Here is a 24,983-nt window from a genome sequence, read left to right as displayed (position 1 = left end):
TAGTCCCACTTTTGACATAGATGATAGGTGGCATGACCTTTTTGAATTGTTTCACGTTAATGTAATAACCTTGTAAAAATTAGGTCATGCATGCTTATTGCTTATGAGTAACTTGTTTACTCACTCCAAAGTTATCGGGTTATTTTCAAGTACGGAGGCCTTGGTTTGGGATGCACAACATCCCTCAGTTGTTTTGATGGATTGTAGTACTTTAAGTGTATTCTTATTCACATGCAAGTGTTAGCATGTTTGAGTTTTACTTTTAAAGTTGTAATACATAGTTAGGTCCAAAATGTCATTTTTGCCTTGAACTTGTAATGTGTGCCTAAGCACACTTTTTGACACTCATTCTATGTATATAATGTGTGGTCAAGAGCTAAATACCATTTTGTTTTAGGTTTTACATTTTAGTTTCATATATTGCATTTTTGGGCTAAAATAGGAAAATCAGAGCCTTTAAGGGTTCATTTCCAAATCGAATGGGGCAAAGTGTGCACGAGCACATTCACTAGGACTCATTTAATATGTATGAGGTGTGGCTAAGGGCCGAACACCATTTCGTTTCATTTTTATGCCATGGTGTTATATTTCACCTTTTTAGGCAATTTTATGCAAAATTGAGGTTAGAGGTGTCATATTTTGCATTGAGGGTATTTTGAAGTCGTGGGCCATTGGGATGCATCTTAAATATCTTTTTACGTTTGTGTGCTTGTCCACATCTCACAAAACCTTTAAATTCCAGTTTTGGAGCTATTATAGGGTGATTTATGAATTTTTATGCAAAATTCATGCATTGGAGTTTGATTCAAGCTTCTTATTTGATTTAGCATGTTATTGATGTTTGTATGAAGCTATGGAATGTCTGTAAACTTGTTTTGGGACACTTGGGATGCATGTATAACATTAGGTTTAGACCGAGCACCTTCCCCACACATTGCAGCAACAGCAGTTTTTGCTGCTATCTGTTGCGTCGGTCGGCTAACAAGAGCAATCAGCCGATTGATAGCCTTTATAGGCATTTTCCAGTGAGTTTGCAACTTGGACAGGGCGTTTCAGCCTGCTGATCCTTTCCATCAGCCGGCTGATGATTGAGTTTTGGTCGACTGATCCTTGCCGTCAGCGTGCTGATCCTCCCTGAAGCTTGATTTATTTTCAGCTTCTTAGACAGCTTTCTTGAGCTAACTTCAAAGGGTCATATCTCACTCATTTCTGATCCAAATTGGATGATTCTTTCGAGAGCTTGAAGTTAGCTTTCCAATGGCAGTAACCATACACAAAAACTCCAACCGTAGTGAGGGTTATGATAGTTTTAGTGAGACAGGGTCGTGGTATCTATTAATCGGAGGATGCCACTTTATTCTATTTTCATATCTTTTCTGTCCGGTCTTCGAATCAGGTGATTATTGAGTCTAACTTCGTTCATTTTTCGGTGTCTTTCCAATGGTGTGCACGATGACACCTATTTCAGTTTGTGTAATACCCCTAATTTTAAAAGGATAGTCTCGGTATTTATTTATTTGTTTTAATTATTTTTTTAATTATTTAATTGATTATTTGACTAATTGCTTAAGTGTTTAATTGAATTAAGTATTACTTGATTATTTGATTATGTGTCTATGTATTATTTGTATTTGTCTATGTATGAATTGTTTAATTAAATTATGTGCTTACAAATGGTATCAGAGCCTGACCCAGCCGAAAGTGTGCCGACCGGTGCGAGCTCAGGCCCAAAGCGGACAATATCATACCATGTGGTGGAATGGGTCGTTACAATTTGGAATGACCATTTTGGCTCTTGGTCCATTCATTAGAGGGTTTTAAAATCCTAACTTCGGTCTTACTTCCGTTGAGTCTCGAAACTCCTCAGAAAGTCATTCTTGTGTCTTAGGGATGACGTACACCTCCAGAAACTCGTTTATGTTTAATTTCCGCATTTTGGATCCTTTCGGGTCATTACAGGACACACTAGGTTTGTAAAAATCCAGGGTCGTCACAATATGTGCAAAATAAGTAAAAAAACAAAACAAAAAGTTAAAATTTATCTTTATTTGACATTTTTTTTTGACCAAAATAGATTTTAAGACAACATTTGTGTCCACCGACGTTGCCTCTTTTGGTTCACTTGTGTTGAGGAAAAAAAAGAACCAAAAAGGGCCAAAGAAAAATTCAAATAGTGATTTCTGGTATTTATTTTAACCAAACACGTCCTTAAATCCGTTTCTGGGGCTGCCTGCTGCTACAATGAATTGGGTCATTTAAAAAATAAAATGCGAGCCAAAAGGCAGCGAGTGGAGTAACAGAAAGCAAAAATTCAAACCCAAAATCATTAAAATTGTAACCGACATATTCCCATTGCTTTCTCTCACCGACTAGTCTTGACAATGTTGGAACAATGCAGAGCCACAAGCTTACCCCATCCATACATTCTATAAAATAATTTTAATCTTTAACAATTTCAATTTGCAAAACATCAACGCTACATCAAACCTAATTCTTGCACCAAAATGGAAATAAGATTATCTTTTTTACAGATAATTCTGAATAGTTGAAAGTTGCTATCCCCAAATCATACATGCTCTTCATCGCCTTGTCTTCCACCCTTGGATTCCAAGATCTTTCCAAGCTAATTGGAAGGATACGGTGCCCCCTTCATGTGAAAAATTAGATCTGCCCGATAGTCCCTGCCCCAGCGGTCATGCCAGTTAGTGTAAAACCCCATGATCATCCTATAATAGAAATTCGGCCCAAAATTTGGTATTCTCCAAAACAACTCATCAGAGACATTGAGGTATGTCATACCCTTATTCTGCCAAAAACAAAAACAAAAACAAAAACAGAGATTTAATAGCCAAAAATAAAAACAAAAATTAGGTTAAAAAAATAAGATAAAAAATAAAAAAGAGAAGGAAACATCACCTGACAAAATTTGCAGTGTTTCACGTGCTCATAAGCATTAAGATTAAAGCTGAAAACCCTATGCGGCCTAGAATATTGTTCCACACCCTCATAATATTTTACGTCTTTATAGCTGCAGCATAAGCCCACACACTTTAATTCTATTTGAAGAATGTCATTATGCCAACCACTCGTATCAGCGGGAGAATCCTCCAAATCCTTTTCCATGTAGCATAGATAATACTCCATGTCTGGAAAGTCATTAAACTTACGAACAATATTGTATCGATCTTAACTATTATGAAAAATAGGACAGTTTTTAACCAAACAAAAACACATAGTTCTTTAAGCTCGTCAACTATGTTGCATGAGGGCAGTATCTTCAAAATCATTTTCTCGAACAGTATAATAAAATTGCCATACAACTCACAAGTATTTTTCTCAATCTCTTCCATTTGGCTCATTGCATCAGCGGCATTTTGGACCAACTTCAACAAATCAGTGATTTCACGCCGCAAAGCATCCAAAGGATCTGCTTTGTGGACTGGCCTAAACAGTTTGATATCTCCAAAATCTAGGACGGTAACCCTGTCTAAGAGATTACCGTAATAACCATCTACCTCTATAAATTTATCCAAGCCATTTATTATTCCTCTGCAAGTCAAAGAAAATTAGATTATGATGGACACTTTTGTAACTAAACTGGCGAGTCACATAGACAAAAAATGAATAAAGAAATGGTTTAATTACTTGAATGCTTTCACTACTAAGACCTTGAAGAGAGAGAAAATAAACACTTACTTGAAAGCTTTGCAAAAACGATCTCTCGGCCCAATGCATAACCCTGTCTTGGGGACTTCAAAGAAGAGATCCGGGGGACCATTACAAAGCCAGGTAGAAAATGGTCGGCCAAGTTTCTCAATCAAAAGACTACGCAACACCTTTCTATTTGATTTTGATTCAGAATTCAGCATCTCAATTTCCAGACTTGTCTCCTCGTGACTATAATATACCTTGGAAATGAATTTATTTGCATACTCCTTAACTTTGTTAGCAAAACGTCTTCCCCAGGAATAATCATGCTATGAATAACTAAGATATCAACAAGGTGTTGTTCTGAATTCTATAAGTCTGCAGTTCCATTTGCGGCATCCCTATAGTATGATGACCTTTTAGTTTCTGTCCAATAAACTTTCCCTTCTCCTTACCCTGGGAAAATTTGTCTGCGACATTAAAAAAAATAAAAAATAAAAAATAAAAAAAAATATAAAAAAAAAATAAAAAACGAAGAAAAGGAAGAAGAAGATAAAACTACATATTGAATACCATTTTCCAGATTATAATTTGGCTAGCCGGACACGAAGAAGAGAGGATGGGGAAGAGAAGCCTGAAATAAGGAAACAATGTTAGTTTTTTATAAAGCATTGTTTTAAGCTTACTATTCAAACATTCAGCATATTGTTATTCAAATACAAATCCAAAATCATTGCATACAGAATGTTAGAGAAATCATACAACATGCCTAAGTTGTGATCCGTGTAAGGATCCTTCTAGCAGAATGATGAAAGGAAAGCTCGAAAAAGGGAAGTAAAAAATATACGACATAAAACTTCAGAATGCAATATCTACAATTGATAGGGCAAGAAATTCATGTGCATAAGCTTACAATAGTAATTACAGTTTATTGAATGCTCCTATGGCTGTCATTAATCAGTTGCAGAAGCACTGTAGGAATTTTATGTGGGGTGGTACGGAAAATTCCAAGAAAATGCACCTTCTCATTTGATTACTAGAACTAAGGCTGAAGGGGGCTTATTTTGATCCTGCTTTGCTGTATGGGTTTCAAACTTTCAATACATTACAAACATAGAAGTTTAACATTAATAAAACATTAATAATAAATAAGTCCAAAGTTGACCAAAATAACAAGCTGACGTGGTTTTGATTGTGGCTTCATTTGTTGTCTTTGTCTCTCTCTTTTTCACCCTCCCAAATTTCTGTCTAAGAAGTATGTGTAAAGAAAATGAAAAATATGCTCAGTCAAAGAACAAATAAAAAAATTGAAGTTAATGAACATGTCCAACAATTGCAAAAAGTGAAGAAAGATCAGAACTTTAGCTACGAAGGCGAAAAAAGAAATGAGAAAGCTGAGGAAGGAAAAATGGAATTTTGAATCTCATGTTACATGTTTTCTTGAATTGATATAAGGACAACGTATAATTCACATAAATCAAACTGTATAGCTATGTTGAGCTTAATTTAGTGTGTAAATATTGGTTTTTTTTTTTTCTTTGCTTACATTGAATAAATAACCAAAAACAAATAAAAAATCTCAGCAAAATGGTTTTTTTTTTCTTTGCAAGCTCATTTCACATTTTCTAAACAACCAAAAATAAATAAAAAATCTCCAGTACCGTACTGATGTCGACTGCAGACCGATGTCGATGACGGAGGACGGCGGGACAGCGGGACGACGTCGGACCAGATCGATGTCAATGACAGTAGGATGATGTCGAGAATGGCAGGACAGCGCGACAAATTATAATATGGAAAATGGTATTAAATATGTAGTTTTATCTACTTCTTCCCCTTTTTTTCTTTTCTTTTTTTTAATTTCCTATTACGTCACAGACAAATTTTCCCAGGGTAAGGACAGGAAAGTTTATTGGAAAGAAACTGAAAGGTCATCATACTATAGGGATGCCACAAATGGAACTGCAAACTTACAGAATTCAGAATAACACCTTGTTGATATCTCAGTTATTCATAGCATGATTATTCCTAGGGAAGACGTATTGCAAACAAAGTTAAGGAAGTATGCAAATAAAGTCCTTTCCAAGGTATATTATAGTCATGAGGAGACAGGTCTGGAAATTGAGACACTCAATTCTGAATCAAAATCAAGTAGAAAGGTGTTGCGTAGTCTTTTGATTGAGAAACTTGGCCGACCATTTTCTACCTGGCTTTGTAATGGTTCCCCAGATCTCTTCCTTGAAGACCCCAAGACAGGGTTATACATTGGGCCCGGAGATCGTTTTTGCAAAGCTTTCAAGTAAGTGTTTATTTTATCTCTCTTCAAGGTCTTACTAGTGAAAGCATTTAAGTAATTAAACCATTTCTTTATTCACTTTTTGTCTATGTGACTCACCAGTTTAGTTACAAAAGTGTCCATCCATAATCTAATTTTCTTTGACTTGCAGAGGAATAATAAATGGCTCGGACAATTTTATAGAGGTAGATGGTTATTATGGTAATCTCTTGGACGGGGTAACCGTATTAGATTCCGGAGATATCAAACTGTTTAGGCCAGTCCACAAAGCAGATCCTTTGGACGCTTTGCGGGGTGACATCACTGATTTGTTGAAGTTGGTCCAAAATGCCACTGATGCAATGAGCCAAATGGAAGGAGATTGAGAAAAATACTTGTGAGTTGTATCGCAATTGTATTACACTGTTTAAGAAAATGATTTTGAAGACAACACAGTTGCCGAGCTTAAAGAACTATAGTCTTCTGTTAAAAACTGTCCTATTTTTCATAATAGTAAAGATCGATACAATATGATTCGTAAGTTTAATGACTTTCCAGACCTAGAGTATTATCTATGCTACATGGAAAAGGATTTGGAGGATTCTCTCATTGATATGAGTGGTTGGCATAATGACATTCTTCAAATAGAAACCCCATTAAAGTGTGTGGGCTTATGCTGCAGCTATATAGACGTAAAATATTACGAGGGTGTGGAACAATATTCTAGGCCACATCGGGTTTTCAGCTTTAATCTTAATACTTACGAGCACGTGAAACACTGCAAATTTTGTCAGGTGATGTTTCCTTCTCTTTTTCTTTTTTGTTTTTTTTTTAACCTAATTTTTGTTTTTGTTTTTGGCTGTTAAATCTTTGTTTTTGTTTTTGGCAGAATAAGGGCATGACATACCTCAATGTCTCTGATGAGTTGTTTTGGAGAATACCAAATTTTGGGCCGAATTTCTATTATAGGATGATCATGGGTTTAAATTAACTGGCCTGACCGCTGGGCAGGGACTATCAAGAGAGGATGGGGAAGAGAAGCCTGAAATAAGGCAACAATGTTAGTTTTTTATAAAGCATTGTATTAAGCTTACTATTCAAACATCCAGCATAATGTTATTCAAATATAAATCCAAAATCATTGAATACAGAATGTTAGAGAAATCATACAACATGCCTAAGTTGTGACCCGTGTAAGGATCCTTCTAGCAGAATGATGAAAGGAAAGCTCGAAAAAGGGAAGTAACAAATATAAGACATAAAACTTCAGAATGCAGTATCTACAATTGAAAGGGCAAGAAATTCATGTGCATAAGCTTACAATAATAATTACAGTTTATTGAATGTTCCTATGGCTGTCATTAATCAGTTGCAGAAGCTCTGTAGGAATTTTATGTGGGGTGGTACAGAAAATTCCAAGAAAATGCACCTTCTCATTTGATTACTATAACTAAGGCTGAAGGGGGCTTATTTTGATCCTGCTTTGCTGTATGAGTTTCAAACTTTCAATACATTACAAGCATAGAAGTTTAACATTAATAATAAATAAGTCCAAAGTCGACCAAAATAACAAGTTGACGTGGTTTTGATTGTGGCTTCATTTGTTGTCTCTGTCTCTCTCTTTTTCACCCTCCCAAATTTCCAATACTATCTAAGAAGTATGTGTAAAGAAAATGAAAAATATGCTCAGTCAAAGAACAAATAAAAAAATTGAAGTTAATGAACATGTCCAACAATTGCAAAAAGTGAAGAAAGATAAGAACTTTAGCTACGAAGGCGAAAAAAGAAATGAGAAAGCTGAGGAAGGTAAAATGGAATTTTGAATCTCATGTTACATGTTTTCTTCAATTTGATATAAGGACAACGTAGAATTCACATGAATCAAACTGTATAGTTGTGTTGAGCTTATTTTAGGGTGTCAATATTGGTTTTTTTTTTTTTTCTTCGCTTACATTTAATAAATAACCAAAAACAAATAAAAAAATTCAGCAAAATGGTTTTTTTTTCTTTGCAAGCTCATTTCACGTTTTTCTAAACCACCAAAAATAAATAAAAAATCTGCAGTACCGTACTGATGTCGACTGCAGACCGATATCGATGACGGAAGACGTCAGGACCAGATCGATGTCAATGACAGTAGAATGATGTCGAGAACGGCGGGATAGCGCGACCGATGTCGATGACGGAGGACGGCGAGACGACGTCGACTGCAGAGGAAGGATTTGGAGGCGTTGGTGTGTATCGACGATTTGAAAGAGAGGAAGGGTTTGGAAATGAAAGACTGAAAGAGGACGGTGCTTTGGACCAACTTTTGGTACTTATAGTTAGGGTTTAATGTGTTTAACATGTAAAATAAATTATTTATTAAAGAAATACTAATAAATATTTAATCAAGAAAATTATTAATTAATAAAGAAAATTATTAATTATTTATAAAATGAAATAATTAATAATTTTACAGGAAAGACTGAAAGAGGGACTGAGGGAGGCGCTTTGGACCAACCCTTGCTACTTATAGTTAGGGTAATATTAATAGTGTGTCTATATACTTATAAAATGAATTATAATTTATATGTACTTACTGTTAGAAATTGTGTCTCAAATTCCTATTCTAATTATGATTTTATTTTAGAGTTGTATTCTATTAGGTAATTTCTTATTTGGTAACTCTTTGCCTCTAAGGAATTGTAATTATTGCTCAACAAGGAATTATGTTTGCAACTCTATAAATAACTACATATGTTTTAGGTTGAGACTTGTGAGATTGAGACAGATGTAGTCTCATAAGTGTAATACCATGATATTTTAAAGGATTTATTAATTGAAATTAATTAATTTTATTCTATTTTTAAATAATTTGTTTTATTTAATTGAGTGCTTAGATTAATTGTCTTATTTTAATTAAATTATATTTCGTGATTATATATGATGATTGCTTGTATGTGTACTTGATTATTGATTGAATTGTTGGTGAATTGAATTTATTGGTATGGTCTGACTTGGTTGTAATTTCTTGCTTTGTTTGTGCTTCATGTTATTAGTTATTTTAATTTAAGTGTTTATTTAATTATTTGATTTATTTAAATTAATTGGATTTGGGCTTAAGGGAAGTTGGACCAAAGGATGTGGTCTTGGGCTTGAAAGAAGCCTTGTCGGGTTAATTAATAAGGGTCCATGGTTATAAAGATATTTAAATAATTATCTTTACATAAATATAGATAAATATAATTAATTAATAATTATTATGGAAGGAAATATATATATATATATATATTTATTGGTATATATATATATTATATATGTGTATACATATTATTTAAGATAATTATTATTTTTATTATTTTATTTAGTAGTCCTACCAGGAATAGGATTTGAATTTTAATGTATATAAATATACACATAAGGTTTTATTGTTAAAAGTTTACACGTTAGAAAAAAATAAAAGAGGTAGAAAGAAAGAAGAAGAGGAGCCTGACAAAGAGGAGGTCAGATCCGAGAAGTGAACGCCGGAATTGGAAGAGACAAACAAAGCTTAAGGCATCGGTTTCGTTTCGAAACCTTCAAGCGAGTTTTCTCTAATTTAGGACTCATAAGTATTTCATCTTGAGTATCAGATTTTTAGATTAAACGTATTTATTAAATCATGGTTAGATCGGATTAATTAAAAGAATGAATTATTATATTTTATATATTTTTACTTTGGATTTTAAACCGCTAGATGTATGAGTTGTATTTATTTAAAATCAACTGATATGCTTGATTTGTGACCCAATATGGTTAATTATGATTTATAGAATTTTTGGGATTTTTCTGGGATTTTTCTGAATTGTTTTATATTTTCTAGAATTATTAGAATATATTTTATTATTCTGGGATTTAGTTTTTATTTTAAAACTGTATATATACACGTTGTATATCGGCGCATCAACCAGGGCACTATAATCTAGTGCAGCACAACGTAGGGTAAAGGATGTGTACGCAGAATTTTGGCCATTGGATAATGATCATAAGGGGCGGATGATCCAGTGTAGCATGGCGCAACTTATTATGGTACACCATGCATCTGGACCACAAAAGGAGTCTGGACAACTTTATTTTGATTGGGTGCGGCGCAGACTATGAAGAGTATGTGCACATGCAGATCTGAGCCATAAAGATGTGTTTATAAGAAGAATTGATCTGGTGCAGCGCAACGTGCACATGCAATGGTGCACACGAATCTAGGCCCTTGAAGAGGACAGATTGATTCGATGCAGCGCACCCATAGGGACACGGTGTAACCAGCCAATGGGGGAGCACCGCGTCACCAAGAAGATAGCCAGCACGCGTGACAGCGCGTCCCAGCGCGTGGGGTGGTGCATTGGAGCGTGTGCACGTGTGGGGGGCACATTAGAGCGTGCGAGCGTGGAATAGTGTGTAGAAGTACGTGCAAGGTGTTTGGGAGACTGTGGAGGTGCGTGGGGAGGTGTTTCGAGTCCCGGAAAGGACCTATAAAATCTGGAGATGTCCTAAAATTGGTTTCAAGCTTATTAATACTGAAATCAAGCATTATAGGATATGTTCTTAATGTTATGAGAGCCATAGAGTATCATTATGTTATTTAATGTATGTATATATAATTAATTAATATTACGTGACGGACAGAAGTGTATATATATATGTGTGTGTATTTAATTATATATGTGTATATATGATTCATTTAACTTGTGATTAGTATGGAAGGAAGTATATATATGTATATATATTTATTTATTTAAGATGATTAGCATTATCATTCTTAGTTGGTATATCTTGATAGGCTGGTTATTAAATTAACGATATGCGTATAATATGCATGGAATTCCTATGTATAATTTGTTTTGTTGTTAAATTAATTTTAAAGTTTGGTACATGGTTAAATTGTAGGCATGGATAAGTTACCAAAGGCTTAAATATATTGCCTAGGTATTTGTATGAATAAAATACATACATAGGAAGTATGGATGAGTTGCTATTTTAAAAATATAAATATATTTATTTGTGAAGGCATAGTTGAATTGTCAATATATAAACAAATATACTTGTGGAGGCATGGTTGAATTGCCAATGTATAAATAAATATATTAAGGAGGCATGGTTGAGTTGTCAATATATAAATAAATATATTTATAATGGCATGGTTGAATTGCCAATACATAATTAAATTGGTATGCGTTAGATGATTAAAATTTCATCTATGGTTATTGTATGTGTAGGTTGGATTAGGATTAGATATTCTTAAATTAGAAAAATCTAAATTAGTGTATTATTTTATATATATTAATAAAATAATGTTAGTAGAGACATTGACGATTTGTCAAAGCCTAGAAATTGACTGTGTGATTTAAATAATTAAATCATTATTGGGTTTTGAATTAAATATAATATTATTTAATTATATTGTTTAAATGTTTAATTAACTGTCTAGGACGGGATTGAGGTTAAGTACCTTTTTTTTTTTGAAGAAATGGTGAATTGGTCTAGGAATGATTATTATTTAATCACTGTTGTATTCATATATAATTATTTATATATATGGGTATCATTGTTTATTAAAAATAAAACTTTATTAGGTTTAGTTTTGGCCAGAGATGATTTCTTTATTGGTTTTCAGAGGCCTGGTAGAGAAAACTTGCTCGTGGGTTTGACCCTCTTATTTTTATCTTTCAGGTTATTAGAGGTTCAAGTCTCAAGGTTGAAGATCCGTAACTGGAGGACTTATCTATTCTTTCGGTTTATTTTAAAGTAGAATATTATTACTTTATTTGACATTAGTATTTAATTATGGATTTTGGATAGAGACTTTTGGTTAAGGGGTCCTTGAGTTACGAGATTTTCAAATTATAACCATTGGAGAATTATTAATGGATTTATTATTTATTAGTTTTTCTTCAGCGTATTATTTATTCTTTATTTCATTTTGTAATCTGTACTTGTTTAAATACTTTAATTGTTTTGATATCCTCTAGTTTTGTGCGCGGACTTGATCAACCAGTATTCTGAAATTAGGGGGTATCACAATGAGGGAATTCATGGGTAGAGGTAGTATGCGGGTTGGTAGAGTAAGAAAAACACCGACGACACTATTAGCGAGGAGATAAGCTCGTGGAGTGGTACACGGTGAAAAGACACATACGTGGTGTTGGTATTCCATTGTTGTAATATCTCTACGAATCATAATGAAATATCTTCTCATCCACGGACGTAGGCCAATTTTGGCTGAACCATGTATGTCTTATGTTTATGTGTGATTGCTTTTTTGGCTTTCTTTAGATCTTTGTGTTCGTACGTTTTCGCTGCCCAACAAATTGGTATCAGAGCCAAAGGTGAATGAGATCCAGAAAACACAAGAAGTCTTAACATGTGCTACAACGGGTTTCAGTTGTAGGTGGAGTCAATCGGCTTGGTTACATGGTATGGAGCTCGAAGAGTCAAGGTGGAGCCTTGGAGGTTTGATTGATCGAGCAACGTATAATGTGGACAATCAAAGTTTTGCAGTATCGTTAAGATTGAAGCTGCAAAAGAATTGTCATAATCAATGCCATGGAAAGCGATGATTGGCTGGATGGAATTTGAGCCAAGGTGAAGATTGTTGGAAATAGTGTCTCAAATTCCTATTCTAATTAGGATACTATTTTAGAGTTGTATTTTATTAGGTAATTTCTTATTTGGCAAGTCTTGGCCTCTAAGGAATTGTAATCCTTGTCCAACAAGGAATTATGTTTGTAACTCTATAAATAGGTACATATGTTTTGGGTTGAGATTTATGGGATTGAGAGAGATGTAATCTCATGAGGGGAGTTGATGGGTAGAGGAAGTATGCGGGTTGAAAGAGTAGGAAAAACACCGGTGACATTGTTAGCGAGGAGATTGGCTCGTGGAGTGGTATATGGTGAAAAGACATGTACGTGGAGTTGGTACTCTATTGTTGTAATATCTCTACGAATCATAATGGAATCTCTTCTCATCCATGGACATAGGCCAATTTTGGCTGAACCATGTATATCTCGTGTTTACGTGTGATTGCTTTGTTGGCTTTCTTTAGATCTTTGTGTTCATACATTTCCGCTGTCCCAACACTTACTATAATTATTAATAGGTTAGGTGCTAGCATCACCTAATAGAAAAAATTATTAATTATTTATAAAATGAAATGAAATAATTTTTTTCTCTATATATAAGTATATATACACACTATTACTATAATTTTTGTATCTCAATATATATATATACCACTACTACTTTGGACTAAATACCTTAATCGATATATATATATATTGTTAACATATATGATAGCCACGATTTATGGAATAACTTACCATAATAGCAGAGATTTGATTATGCAAATGTTAGCATATATGATAGCCATGATTTATGAAATGACTTACCATATTAGCGGAGATTTGATTATTGTTGACCTCAAGGACTTCACCTAAAGGCAATCTAAGACTTTTGATGATTACAATCCATTAATGATGTTCTATGCGTACTAATGTCTACCTTGAGTTAAGTTACAGATCTCAGCATTCATCAAGACACACATTACATAAAAGCACAGATGAACAAAGGCATCATAACACAGAGAGATACATGAAGGAAAACCTGAGAAGCTAAAAAGGAATCAAGTCTCAAATGGAAGCTATCAATATCATCCTTGCGCTCAAATGATCATGCCAATACAAATGTAAAAGGGGTAGCTAAGGTGGTGAGTGATTAGGAACCTTTGTCAAAGTATTTATGAATTTCTTGAAGCTCATATACTTAGGTTCATGCATATAAACATTTGCTCTAAATGATTAAGGCACTAAAAAAAAAAAAAAGAAAAAAAAAAAAGTGTCATCTATCTAACTTAGAACAAAATTCTGAAGAAGTTCATTTCGAACGACCGAAATGAAATAGTCAAAATGTGTCAAACAACCGGTTACTAATAAAAATCGGGCAGTAGCCAAGTTAAGTTTGAGATCACAACTGGACGACCGAAATGGAGCACTCAGCAGACCTCAAGTCATTTTGGACGACCCATTTAAGTTGAGTTCAAATTCAAACAGCTATTTTACCTTAATACTCTGTGCCCAACAGCTATATTGTATATCAGCTGCACCAGAAACTCTACATATTGAGCTGGGGTCTTCAGAAAAGAATATTGCAACATCTGAGAAATATATTCTAGCAATCAAAGAGCTTTTGTTCTTGTATTCATACACCTCATATCATTAGAAAAGTGTTGAGCTTCATCGTATTCATATATACTCTAGAGTGAACTGAAAGTTGTACTACAAATCTGTGAGAGATTATCTTGTACTGAAATTCTTACCTTCAAACTTTGTAAGGGCTGGTGTGGCCCAAGGAAGACTAAGGGAAGGTTGTTCTCTTAACAAAGTGAAGTAAAGAGTTGCCTCATGTAAAGGTTTGCTCTCCACCCGTAAGGAGAAGCAATAGTGGATTGGGAAGTCTCAAGAGGGGTCTTGAGCCGAGGAGTAGGAGTTTTCGAACCTCGCAAAAATAGCTGAGTACTTGTTTGCAATCTCTCTTCCCTTATCTCTTAAACTTATGCTATTGATTGCTTAAATTATGTTTTGATGATTACATGAAAGCATGATACTCTAAATTGCATAAAGTTCTGTTTTTATCATAGCATAACTGTTGAGAGAACCTGATTATATCTTGCATATTAATTGAAATCGAAAATTGATCATAGTTTGCTAAAGACTCTATTCAATCCCCCCTCCTCCCCCTCCTCTAGAGTCATTATTTGGGCAATAATTGGTATCAGAGCCTAATCTCTATTAAAAGACTTAGGTGTCTTAGAGAACGATGATGGCAAACATAAATGGCATCATTCATCAAGAAGGTCAATCCAATTCCAGACCTCCTTGGTTCGATGGAACTAACTATGGTTATTAGAAAAATAGAATGATAGATTTTCTTCAATCAGTAGACTACCAAATATGGCTTGTCATATTGAATGGACCATTTGTTCCCATGAAGGAAGTTGATAAGAAAATGATTCCTAAAGAAGAAAGTGAACGGGATACAAATGATTACAAGCTTATCTCCTTAAATGCGAAAGCCAAAGTTAATCTCAATTGTGCTATAAGCCCTAGTGAATACAATAGAGTTTCAACATGCACCACAGCAAAGGAAATCTGGGAAAAACTTCAAATAACATATAAAGGAACATCACAAGTTCGTGAATCTAGAATTGATATACTTATGCATCAATATGAATTGTTTAACATGAATGAAAATGAATCTATTAGCGAAATGTTTGTTAGATTCACTGACATTATAAATGGCTTAAAGCATCTTGGTAGAACTATCACTAATTCTGATCTTGTAAGGAAAATTCTGAGAAGTCTACCTGAAAAATGGGATACAAAGGCTACAGCCATCAAGGAAGCTAACAATCTCAACACCCTTGAACTTGATGAACTTCTCGGCTCCCTTCTCACATGGGAGATTACCTTGAAAGATAGAGAAGGAGGTCAACAACGAAAGAAAGAGATAGCTCTCAATTCCTCTCTAAAGGAAAAGGCAATCATTGGCAATGAATGTGAAAATGATGATGACTTAGCTCTCATTACTCAATCTTTCAAACGATTTCTTCAAAGGAAGAAATTCAACAAGGGAAAATTCAAAAAGAGTGAATCATCCAATGAACAAGGCAAACGGTATACACCTACCTGTTTTCATTATGGAAAACCAGGGCATTTTAAAGCTGATTGCCTTATCTATAAAGAGGAGAAGAAAAAGAGAAGGGCAATGCAAGCCACATGGGAAGAAGATGACTCAAACGGCTCCGGAAGCGATGAAGAAATGGCTAATCTCTGCCTCATGGCAAATAGGAATGAGGAAAACTCTAATTTTGATTCTTCATCTGATGTGGATATTTCTTATGATGAACTAGTTGATGCTTACAATGAACTACTTGATATTTTTAAAGAATTGCATGATGAACTTGGTAAGATGGTAAAAAAATGTGCTTCTCTTAGAAGAGAAAAGTTCAACCTTGAGAAGAAACTTGAAACTCTTCAAAATGAAAATGATGTTTGAAAAAAGGAAAAAAGATTGCATCTTGCTGAAAGAATCTGCATCTAATGATCTTATTTCTGAAAATGAATCTTTGAAATTAATTATTGAAGATCAAGTTAATGGTCTAGCGAGGTTACTCGAGGAACAAAAAATTTGGAACTCATGCTAGGTAGCCAAAGAAGTGTTTTTCATAATCATGGATTAGGATATAATCCTTTTGACAAAAATGCATGCTTATTGAAAAAGAGAGAACCCTTGTTTAATTGTCTTATTAAAAATGAAGCCAAGAATATTAGATGCAACTATTGTAAAAGAATTAGTCATCTTATTCAAGATTGCTCGAATAAAAAGCTGAAAATCAAGATGTGGGTTCCTAAAGGAACATACATGCCTTTACCTAACTCATACGAACCTAACAAAATTTGGGTACCAAGTGAAGATCATTTAAAAACTCTCTTGTAAGATGGCTTGAAGGGCATCTTCTTCTCTCAAGGACGAATGGTTTCTAGACAGTGGATATTCAAGGCATATGATGGGTGATTACTCAAGATTTTCCTCCCTAAAATCATACAACGGAGGAAGCGTTACATTTGGAGACAATTCCGAAGGCAAGGTAATTGGGATCGGAACCATATGTATTTCTTCTTCCTTATCTATTGATAATGTCTTACTTATTGAAGGATTAAAGCATAACTTATTTAGTGTAAGTCAACTATGTGACAAGGGATTGATGTAATATTTAAATTGGATAAATGCATTGTTGAAAAGGATGGAACTCAAATATTGTGTGCCCCTAAAAGTGGTAATGTATATACTTTACTTTTGGGTGAACTTCATGATCAAGATGTTAAATGTTTTATGTCATCAAATGAACTAGGACATGCTAGCATGGATTTGATCTCAAGATTGTCTAAAAATGAGTTAGTCAAAGGTCTCCCAAGGACTAATTTTTCAAAAGACAAACCTTGTAGTGCTTGTCATATAGGTAAGCAAATCAAATTATATTTCAAAAGGAAAAAGGATATAACGACTACAAAGCCACTTGAATTAATTCATATGGATTTGATTGGACCGGAGAAAATTGCTAATCTTGATGGAAAACTCTATATTTTTGTAATTGTTGATAACTACTTTAGATTCACTTGGGTATTCTTTCTTACACGCAAAAATGAGGCTAATACAATTCTTTCAAAATTTTGTAAAAGAGTCGAGAACGAAAAGGAGTGTAAGATTAAGACCATTAGAAGTAATAGGGGTAGAAAGTTTGAAAATCAAGACGTAGAAAGTTTTTGTGATGAAAATGGCTATAATCACAATCTTTCGGCACCTAGGACTCCTCAACAAAATAAAGCTGTTGAAAGGAAGAATAGGTCTCTTCAAGTGATGGCTAGAACTATGCTAAATGAGCATAAATCACCTAGATCTTTATGGGCCGAAGCCGTTAATACCGCATGATAAGTGCTGAAATATTGCACATTTCGGCCCTAATATCGGGTATTTTAAGCCTTGCATCTATGTTTATTTTCCCGTTTTAGTCTTAATTTATGTTTTTGTCAATTTCAGGTCAATAAGATTCAAACGGGCTAAAAACAGTCCATTAAAACCTTTTTGAAGTCAAGTAAATACATCGAGAAAATCCAAAAAAAGTTAGAAAAATTGCCCAAAAGGGGCCGGCGATCGATCGCAGGCCAGGTGCGATTAATCGCACCGCCACGTCAGCAAAATGGCCCAAGAATTCAGCACAACTTGCGATCGATCGCAGGAAATCTGCGATCGATCGCAGCCACGTGAGCAAAAGCCAAGATAAGGACAAATAATGCCAGCAGAGCTAACACATGCTTCAATTTGCAAGAATGGATCATGACACATTAAACAATATGCAAAATGGTGCTTTGGTAGCAAAGAGGAATCACAAAATCACTTTTGAAAATATTTGCAAGAATGTAACCAATGTGACAAGTCTAGGGTGTGATGTGCACAAAGTATATGCAACGTGAGTTCACAAACTTAAAACTTAAGAGATTTTGCAATAGTCAAGCATGTAGACCCTAGGATGATATCTATCATTTCCTAAGCAAAAATGTCTACAATCTTCAACATGAAGTTCAATGGAGCAATTATGGTGACATAATGTGAACAAGTCATGACATAGGTCTACTGGAATGCAAAAAAGCATGCACATCATGAAAAAAAAGAGAAGTGAGTGGATAATATAATAAGAAATATGGGGAATGAGAGGAAGAAAAAGTAAGGCGATAGAAGAGAAGTGATAAGTTTAAAGTGTATTTGCATGTTCAGTGTTGGGTATGTATGCAACAATTTTTTTGCATTTTGTTTTTTAGTATATTCGTTTTTCGGATGCACTCTTTAATTTTGAGAATGTTGAATCATTCAGTTGTTAGTTATGGGTCCTCTAACTTGCAATTTCTTTTGAGCAATCAGCTCTGGAAGAAGAATGACATAGTGCAACTATGGATTTGAACAATAACAGATATATTTGCTTTTTTCTTCATGCTTTTTTTCAGTCAGTTTCTAGCATTTTTTTCCAGTCAGTTTCATGCTTAAAAATACGAAGTAATCTAATTAGCTCATTAGAACTATCCAGTAGTTATATTTTATATATATATATATATATATATAGTGTGTGACAATTTAAGAGCTAATATATACCTTCTTATTCCCTTGTTTTAGAATTAAAGCCAACAAAATGAAGTAAATCGCTCTAAGCAAACAATGCTGCACACAACAGGGACAATGAGTTATGCGCAGAAGGCTGAAAAGGTTAAGCACGATTTTTTATGAAGTTAATCACTTGTATGTCACATAATTTATTATACATCATTGCAGTATAATTATAATAAGATATATATATTAAAAAAAAAATAGATGAAGTAGGAAGCAGGGAAGGCGCCAACTCGTGCTCAACTATTTTGAGCAACACATAAGAGCAAGATGGATGGCAAAGCTAGTGATGAACATGCTGCCAAAACGATTGTAAGTATTTTTTTAGACCATCAATTCATTATTTCCTAGTTTGATTAAGTGTAAAATATGAGTACTAAAATTTATTATATTTGATGTTTTATCTTTTTGTGTTTCCTTATCCATTCTATGTATGCAGACACACTTTTTTTTTATAAGTAAAGAGTTTTATAAAGCCAAAGAAGCGTTCAAAAGGGGAATGCATCCCTTATACAAAAACAAAACGAAACACAACAAAGCAAAACAAAACAAGTCTTAAGAACCCATGGAATCCAAAAAATCTAAAAGAGCATCATTAGTAAAGCAGGAACCTCCCTTCACCCAGCTAAAGATGGAACGGAGGATAAACATTTTTAAAGTCTTCTAGAAGAGCTTGCTGCAACTCAGCCTTCTAACCTAGATGAACCTTCACCCCACAATTTTTATGCCCAAGTTAGGGGAGAAGAAAGAAGGGGCCGTGTTCGGATGTATGGCTTGGGACCTACATCTACTAGTCTTTGCGGGCCATCTCCTAGTAAAGCGAAGCTGATTAGGAGGACCTCACAAGCAAAGGAGGAGACACGTGTTGCTCATGCAAAAATGAATGAGAAAGTGGAAAAGATGCGTGCTGATTATGATGACAAATATTAAGCTTTGAATGCAAAAATGCAAAAATGGCTATGATTTTGCGTCATATTGAACATCAAAATCTAATGTACAGGTAAACATTTTTATTATTGTACCCTTGTAAAAATTTAACTATATAAATATTATAAGTCCTAATATATTTATAATTATATTCTATTATGAAGATGCATAATAAAATTATATTTTATTGTGAAGGTACCCGGCTCCTCAACTACACTTGGTGATCCTTAAATTTTATTTTTCGTCATGAAATTTCACCCTTAGTGAGCACTATAGATTTTAATTATCATGTTATTTTAACCATACATTTAATTGACTTAATTATTATTCTTTGTTTAATGGCTTTTATTTAAAATGTATGTAGGGCAATTTGAAGCAAAACGAGAGATAAAGTTGAACCATTAATTCTCAAGACCCTCGCATAGTCTCACTCAAATTCTCAATGAAATGTCGATGTTGATTTCCTTTTGAAACTTTATTAGATTTTGGTGTTTCCTTTCGAACCTTTTATTAGCACTTAGACATTCTGAAACAAAACCTATATGTTATGGGATGTTACTGAATTTTAATGCAACTTTGTTCTATGTTACATATCAAATTTAAGTTGTTGGATGTGTTGTGATTGGTAAATTATCTTTAATTTCATTGAACAGGGAACAAAATAAAATATTTGCTAATATGTAAATTAAACCAAAAAATAATATATTTTTTTAAAAAAATTAACACACTGCCGGAGGTTTAAAACGGCCCCAAAAGTAAAAAATTCTACAGTTTACTTACAATACACCGGTGGTTTAAAACACCGCCAAAAGTAAAAAAAAAGTCTATATTACCGGCACTTCAAAGTGCCAGAGTATATAGTTAATTGACAGTTTACTTTGAATACACCAGCGGTTTAAAACGCACCTAAAAGTAAAAAAATCTACAGTCCCAGCGCTTCAAAGTGCCGGAGTATCCAATTAAATGACATTTTACTTTGAATACACTGGCTGACAAAACCGCCGCTGAATCATCTTTCACCGGCGGTTGTATGCATCCGCCGGTAATTATTTCAAACCCGGCGGTTACTTAACCGCCGGTGAAACCTAGCGGCAATTACTTAAAAACCGTCGGTGAAACCTAGCGGCGGTGGCTATACCGGCGGTTAGGTAAAACCTCCAGTAAAGGAATTACCGCCCTTTTTGGAAGCTTATGGCGGTCTAACCACCGCTGAAACCCTTATTTGTTGTAGTGTTTGAAATTTATCATCAAGGATTCAACATGGTCCTCCCTTACAATTTCAACTTCATTCAACAAACACAATTCCAAATTCCATTTTTTAGAAAATAAAGCTCAATTGAAAATGAGAATCATATGTGTAACCGCCGCTGAAACCCTTATTTGTTGTAGTGCTTGAAATTTATCATCAAGGATTCAACATGGTCCTCCCTTACTATTTCAAATTCATTCAACAAACACAATTCCAAATTCCATTTTTTAGAAAATAAAGCTCAATTGAAAATGAGAATCATATGTGTCAATGCATGATCATAATCCTCCTTAAACTTTCTCAACATTCCATAACCCTTGTATTCAATCAAAGTTTTTCCAAGTTTTTCAACATGCTAAACCACATAGTAACCATAGTCATGGACACCGCCCTTCATATATGCAAATCACAGTCCATCAAATTGCATAAAATGTAGATCACATATACTCCGCAGCTCATTACACACAATCACATATATATATAGATATATATATATATAATAATCCATTTTTCATCTCAAAATTCCCAAATCAATTTTTAAAAACTTCCTTCAATTTCCATTTTCAACATGAATATATATGTATATATAGAGATATATATAAGGAGAGGAGAGAGTGGGCTTACCCGAGAGATGAGAGAAGAGCAGCGAAGGAGAGAGAAACACACGACAGAGGTTTCGGCCTTGAGTTCGGCCGGAGATGGTGAGGTTACGGCCTTTAACAGAGAGCGACGGCGGTGGGTAGATGGAGGGATGGTGGAGGGATGGTGGTGGTGTGTGATGAGGTCGAGGGAGATGGAAGATGAGAGGGTTATAGAAGAGAGGGTTAGGGTTTTGGGAGAGAGAAATGGAGGCGACGAGAGATGGCGTGGGAAGACGAAAGAAAATAAAATAAAAGAAAAAGAAAGAGGAGAGGAAGAAAAGAAAAGAAAAGAAAAGAAAAGAAAAACAGGGTTTTAGGATTCTAATGGCAAATGAGCATGTTGGGTTTGGGTTGGATTAAAAATAGGCGAGTTAAATATGGGTCATACTCAATTAACATGTTAAAAATGTACAGGGTTAACCTGTTATGATCCGTAAAATCATTAATTATATTTTTTATTTTTAGTTATGTTTTTATTTTATATTTAAAAAATATATAAGATTAACCCATCCAAAATATTAATGTTTAAAAATAAATTTTTTTAAAAATTTTTTATTTTTACAAATATGGAAAAAGAAAATTTAATTTGTATATTTGTAAAAAATAAAAATTTGACACGTGAAATCCGACCGACTCACCAAAAATATTGATGTTTAAAAAATAAAATTTGCTTTAAAATTTTGATATTTATAAATATGGAAAAAGAAAATGTAATTTGTATATTTGAAAAAAAAAAATTAAAAAAATGACCACCGTGAAACCCAACCAACCTGCACAAAATATTGATATTTAAAAAATAAAATTTTCTTAAAAATTTTGATGTTTATAAATAAGGAAAAAGAAAATGTAATTTGTATATTTGTAAAAAAAAAAAAAAAAAATTAGCCATGAAACCCGACTGACCCACCCAAAATATTGATATTTAAAAAATAACATTTTCTTAAAAATTTTGATGTTTACAAATATGGAAAAAGAAAATATAATTTTAATTTTTGAAAAAAAAAAAAAATTTGACCGGTGAAACCCGACAAACCCACCCAAAATATTGATGTTTAAAAAATTAAAATTTTCTTAAAAATTTTGATACGTACAAACATGGAAAAGGAAAATGTAATTTGTATATTTATAAAAAAAAAAAAAAAAAAAATTGACCCGTGAAACGTGACTAACCCGCATAAAACATTGATGTTTAAAAAATAAAATTTTCTTAAAAATTTTGATGTTTAAAAACATGGAAAAAAAAATGTAATTTGTACATTTTGTAAAAAAATAAAAATAAAATAAAATAAAAAAAGACCATTGAAACCCGACCTACCCACCCAAAATATTAATGTTTTAAAAATAAAATTTTCTTAAAAATTTTGATATTTACGAACATAGAAAGGAAAATGAAATTTGTATATTTGTAAAAAAAAATAATAAAAATAAAATAATAAAAAAATAAAATAAAATTGACCCATGAAACTCGATTGACCCGCCCAAAAAATTCATGTTTAAAAAATAAATGTTTGTTAAAAATTTTGATGTTTACAAATATGAAAAAATAAAATGTAACTTGCATAATTGAAAAAAAAAAAAAAAAATTTGACCCGTGAAACCCCACCGACCTGCCCAAAATATTGATATTAAAAAAATAAATTTTCTAAAAAATTTTGATGTTTACAAACATGGAAAAGGAAATATAATTCGTATATTTAAATAAATAAATAAAAAGACCCTTGAAACCCACACAATTCGCCCAAAATATTGATGTTTTAAAAATAAAATTTTCTTAAAAATTTTGATGTTTACAAACATCGAAAAGAAAATTGTTATTTGCATATTTGATTTGAAAAAAAAATAAAAATTGACTCGTGAAACCCGACTAATTTCGAGTTGAGGTTAGGTTGGGCAGCCCAACTTGCAACCCTAATCGTGAGTGAGAGAATTTTAGAGAAAGAGAAATGAGTTGTAACGACCCGAGTTTTTACACCCGGTGCGTCAGTGATGAACCGAAAGTTGATCCGTTAACGGGTCCGAAATGCGGAAGTAAAAGATGAAACCAAAGTCTATAGAGATAAAAATCATCCCCAAGACACCAATGTGACCTTCCATGAAGTCACGGAACTCAAAGGAAGCAAAAGTGGAAACAAAGGTCAAAAAGGGCCAAAATTAATTAACCAAGGGCAAAATGGTCAATTGACAAATAAAAGGAGAAAATTGACTCTAAACAAGTCAAACAAGGTGAATACAACCCAATCTAATCGTTTCACAACATTCCAAAAGGTTCCAAGAACATTGGATAAGAATTCCGTAAAATGCTCTCTCCCGGTTTAACCCAAAACTGATACTACCTCACAAAACATGAATAACTCCCACTGTGATTTGAATCTGAGAATGGAATTACTACCATTGGAAATCTGACTCAAAATCCATGAATTTAGGCTCAAGAATCACCCCATTTGGGTTAGAAATGAAGGAATTATGACCATTTGAAGTTGGAACTTCAATGCTGAAACCCAAAAGAGAAGCTGTGCGAATGGGGTCTATTTCGGTCAACCGAAATGACCCATCGGACACCCGAAATGGACAAAAACTTTGCTGAAAACAAGTTTTTAAAGCTTGGTTGGTTCGGTCGACCGAAATGAACCATCGGTCGACTAAAATGGCCCTGAACAGTACTTTTGGCTACTGGAAAGTGATGTTTTGATGCTCAAATGAATTTCAAAGGCCATCGGTCGATCGAAATGAAGTTTCGGACAACCGAAACACCTTGAAAAGCTGCTGAATGACCTGCTATGAACAAGAATTGTTGAGACTTCACCCAAGTCTCAAACCCCAACATGATAATGGTCCAAAAACATGATTTTAAGTTATATAAGCATGCTCGCAAGTGTACTTTATGTATAGAAATATGTTACAATAGCTCATGGCCTCATTACACAATGTTTACAAAATTTGACATGCCAAGCCTCCAAAGTTGATAAAGATATATTTCAAAGGCAAAACTTGAAGTTTAAATATATATACTTGAACTTAAAGGTTTGTAGCCCTTGGCCTCATGTCATATATATCAATTACACGGTAAAGAGTGTACTTATGTACACTTTACATGTTTGGGACCAAATATACACATTTTGACATATAAAGCTAAAATTGGCATTTCAAGCCAACCCACAAGAATTTAACCCTTCAAGTCCTTAAACCATCCAAAGCATAATGTGAATCCCAATCTTGATCCCTGTACCTGAAATATGCCCTAGTTACTTTGGGGTGAGCAACATAAAGCTACTCATAGAAAATGAGCATGCATCGACCTAGCGTTTTACAATTTTATCACCTTAAGGTGAAACATGTTAAAGGGTTCCTGCCACCTAACGTCTATGTCAAGGGTGAGACTCAGGGAGCATCCTAAGCTACCCTAGATTATTTCTAGCATAAATCACATCATCTATGCAATTTAAACCACATAAAAGCATGCTATACAAGCAATATGATATAGGTTATCAATGTTATTAACTTGAAATCTAAA

At 33.8% G+C, this 24,983-nt stretch overlaps 2 protein-coding genes across 7 annotated transcripts; one reads left to right on the top strand and one right to left on the bottom strand.

The window, feature by feature from the left end:
• Positions 1-2,384: 2,384 nt before the first annotated feature.
• LOC132311282 (uncharacterized) lies at positions 2,385-21,773 on the bottom strand. Of its 6 annotated transcripts, none has more exons than XM_059809126.1 (7): positions 21,456-21,773; positions 5,310-6,965; positions 4,211-4,282; positions 3,697-4,118; positions 3,326-3,549; positions 2,917-3,146; positions 2,385-2,806 (listed from the first exon to the last, which is right to left on the bottom strand). In XM_059809126.1, exons 4-7 carry the CDS (start codon positions 3,867-3,869, stop codon positions 2,624-2,626), a joined length of 810 nt encoding a protein of 269 aa, XP_059665109.1. In that variant the 5' UTR covers positions 3,870-4,118; positions 4,211-4,282; positions 5,310-6,965; positions 21,456-21,773; the 3' UTR covers positions 2,385-2,623. The 6 variants fall into 6 exon arrangements, with proteins under 6 accessions (XP_059665109.1, XP_059665106.1, XP_059665111.1 ...); XM_059809123.1 differs by having other exon boundaries at positions 4,222-4,282; XM_059809128.1 differs by having other exon boundaries at positions 3,697-4,104; positions 4,222-4,282.
• Positions 14,855-15,994, top strand: LOC132313921 (uncharacterized). The gene has a single exon (XM_059812855.1). The coding sequence runs from the start codon at positions 14,855-14,857 to the stop codon at positions 15,992-15,994; it is 1,140 nt and encodes a 379-aa protein (XP_059668838.1).
• Positions 21,774-24,983: the final 3,210 nt, after the last annotated feature.

This window comes from Cornus florida, unplaced genomic scaffold (genome assembly GCF_030987335.1).
Source record: "Cornus florida cultivar Cherokee Brave unplaced genomic scaffold, ASM3098733v1 CherokeeBrave_3.0.0_Hap2_Chr06, whole genome shotgun sequence".
In the NCBI taxonomy this organism is placed as follows: domain Eukaryota; kingdom Viridiplantae; phylum Streptophyta; class Magnoliopsida; order Cornales; family Cornaceae; genus Cornus; species Cornus florida.
This window is presented reverse-complemented; position numbering and strand designations above follow the sequence as displayed.

Coding starts and splice junctions, on each gene's coding strand:
- LOC132311282 (XM_059809126.1), bottom strand. CDS start 3,869: ATGCTGAATTCTGAATCAAAATCAAATAGAAAGGTGTTGCGTAGTCTT. Junction 3,550..3,696: donor CGTTTTTGCAAAGCTTTCAA/GTAAGTGTTTAT, acceptor TTTGACTTGCAG/AGGAATAATAAATGGCTTGG. Junction 2,807..2,916: donor AACACTGCAAATTTTGTCAG/GTGATGTTTCCT, acceptor TGTTTTTGGCAG/AATAAGGGTATGACATACCT.
- LOC132313921 (XM_059812855.1), top strand. CDS start 14,855: ATGATAGATTTTCTTCAATCAGTAGACTACCAAATATGGCTTGTCATA.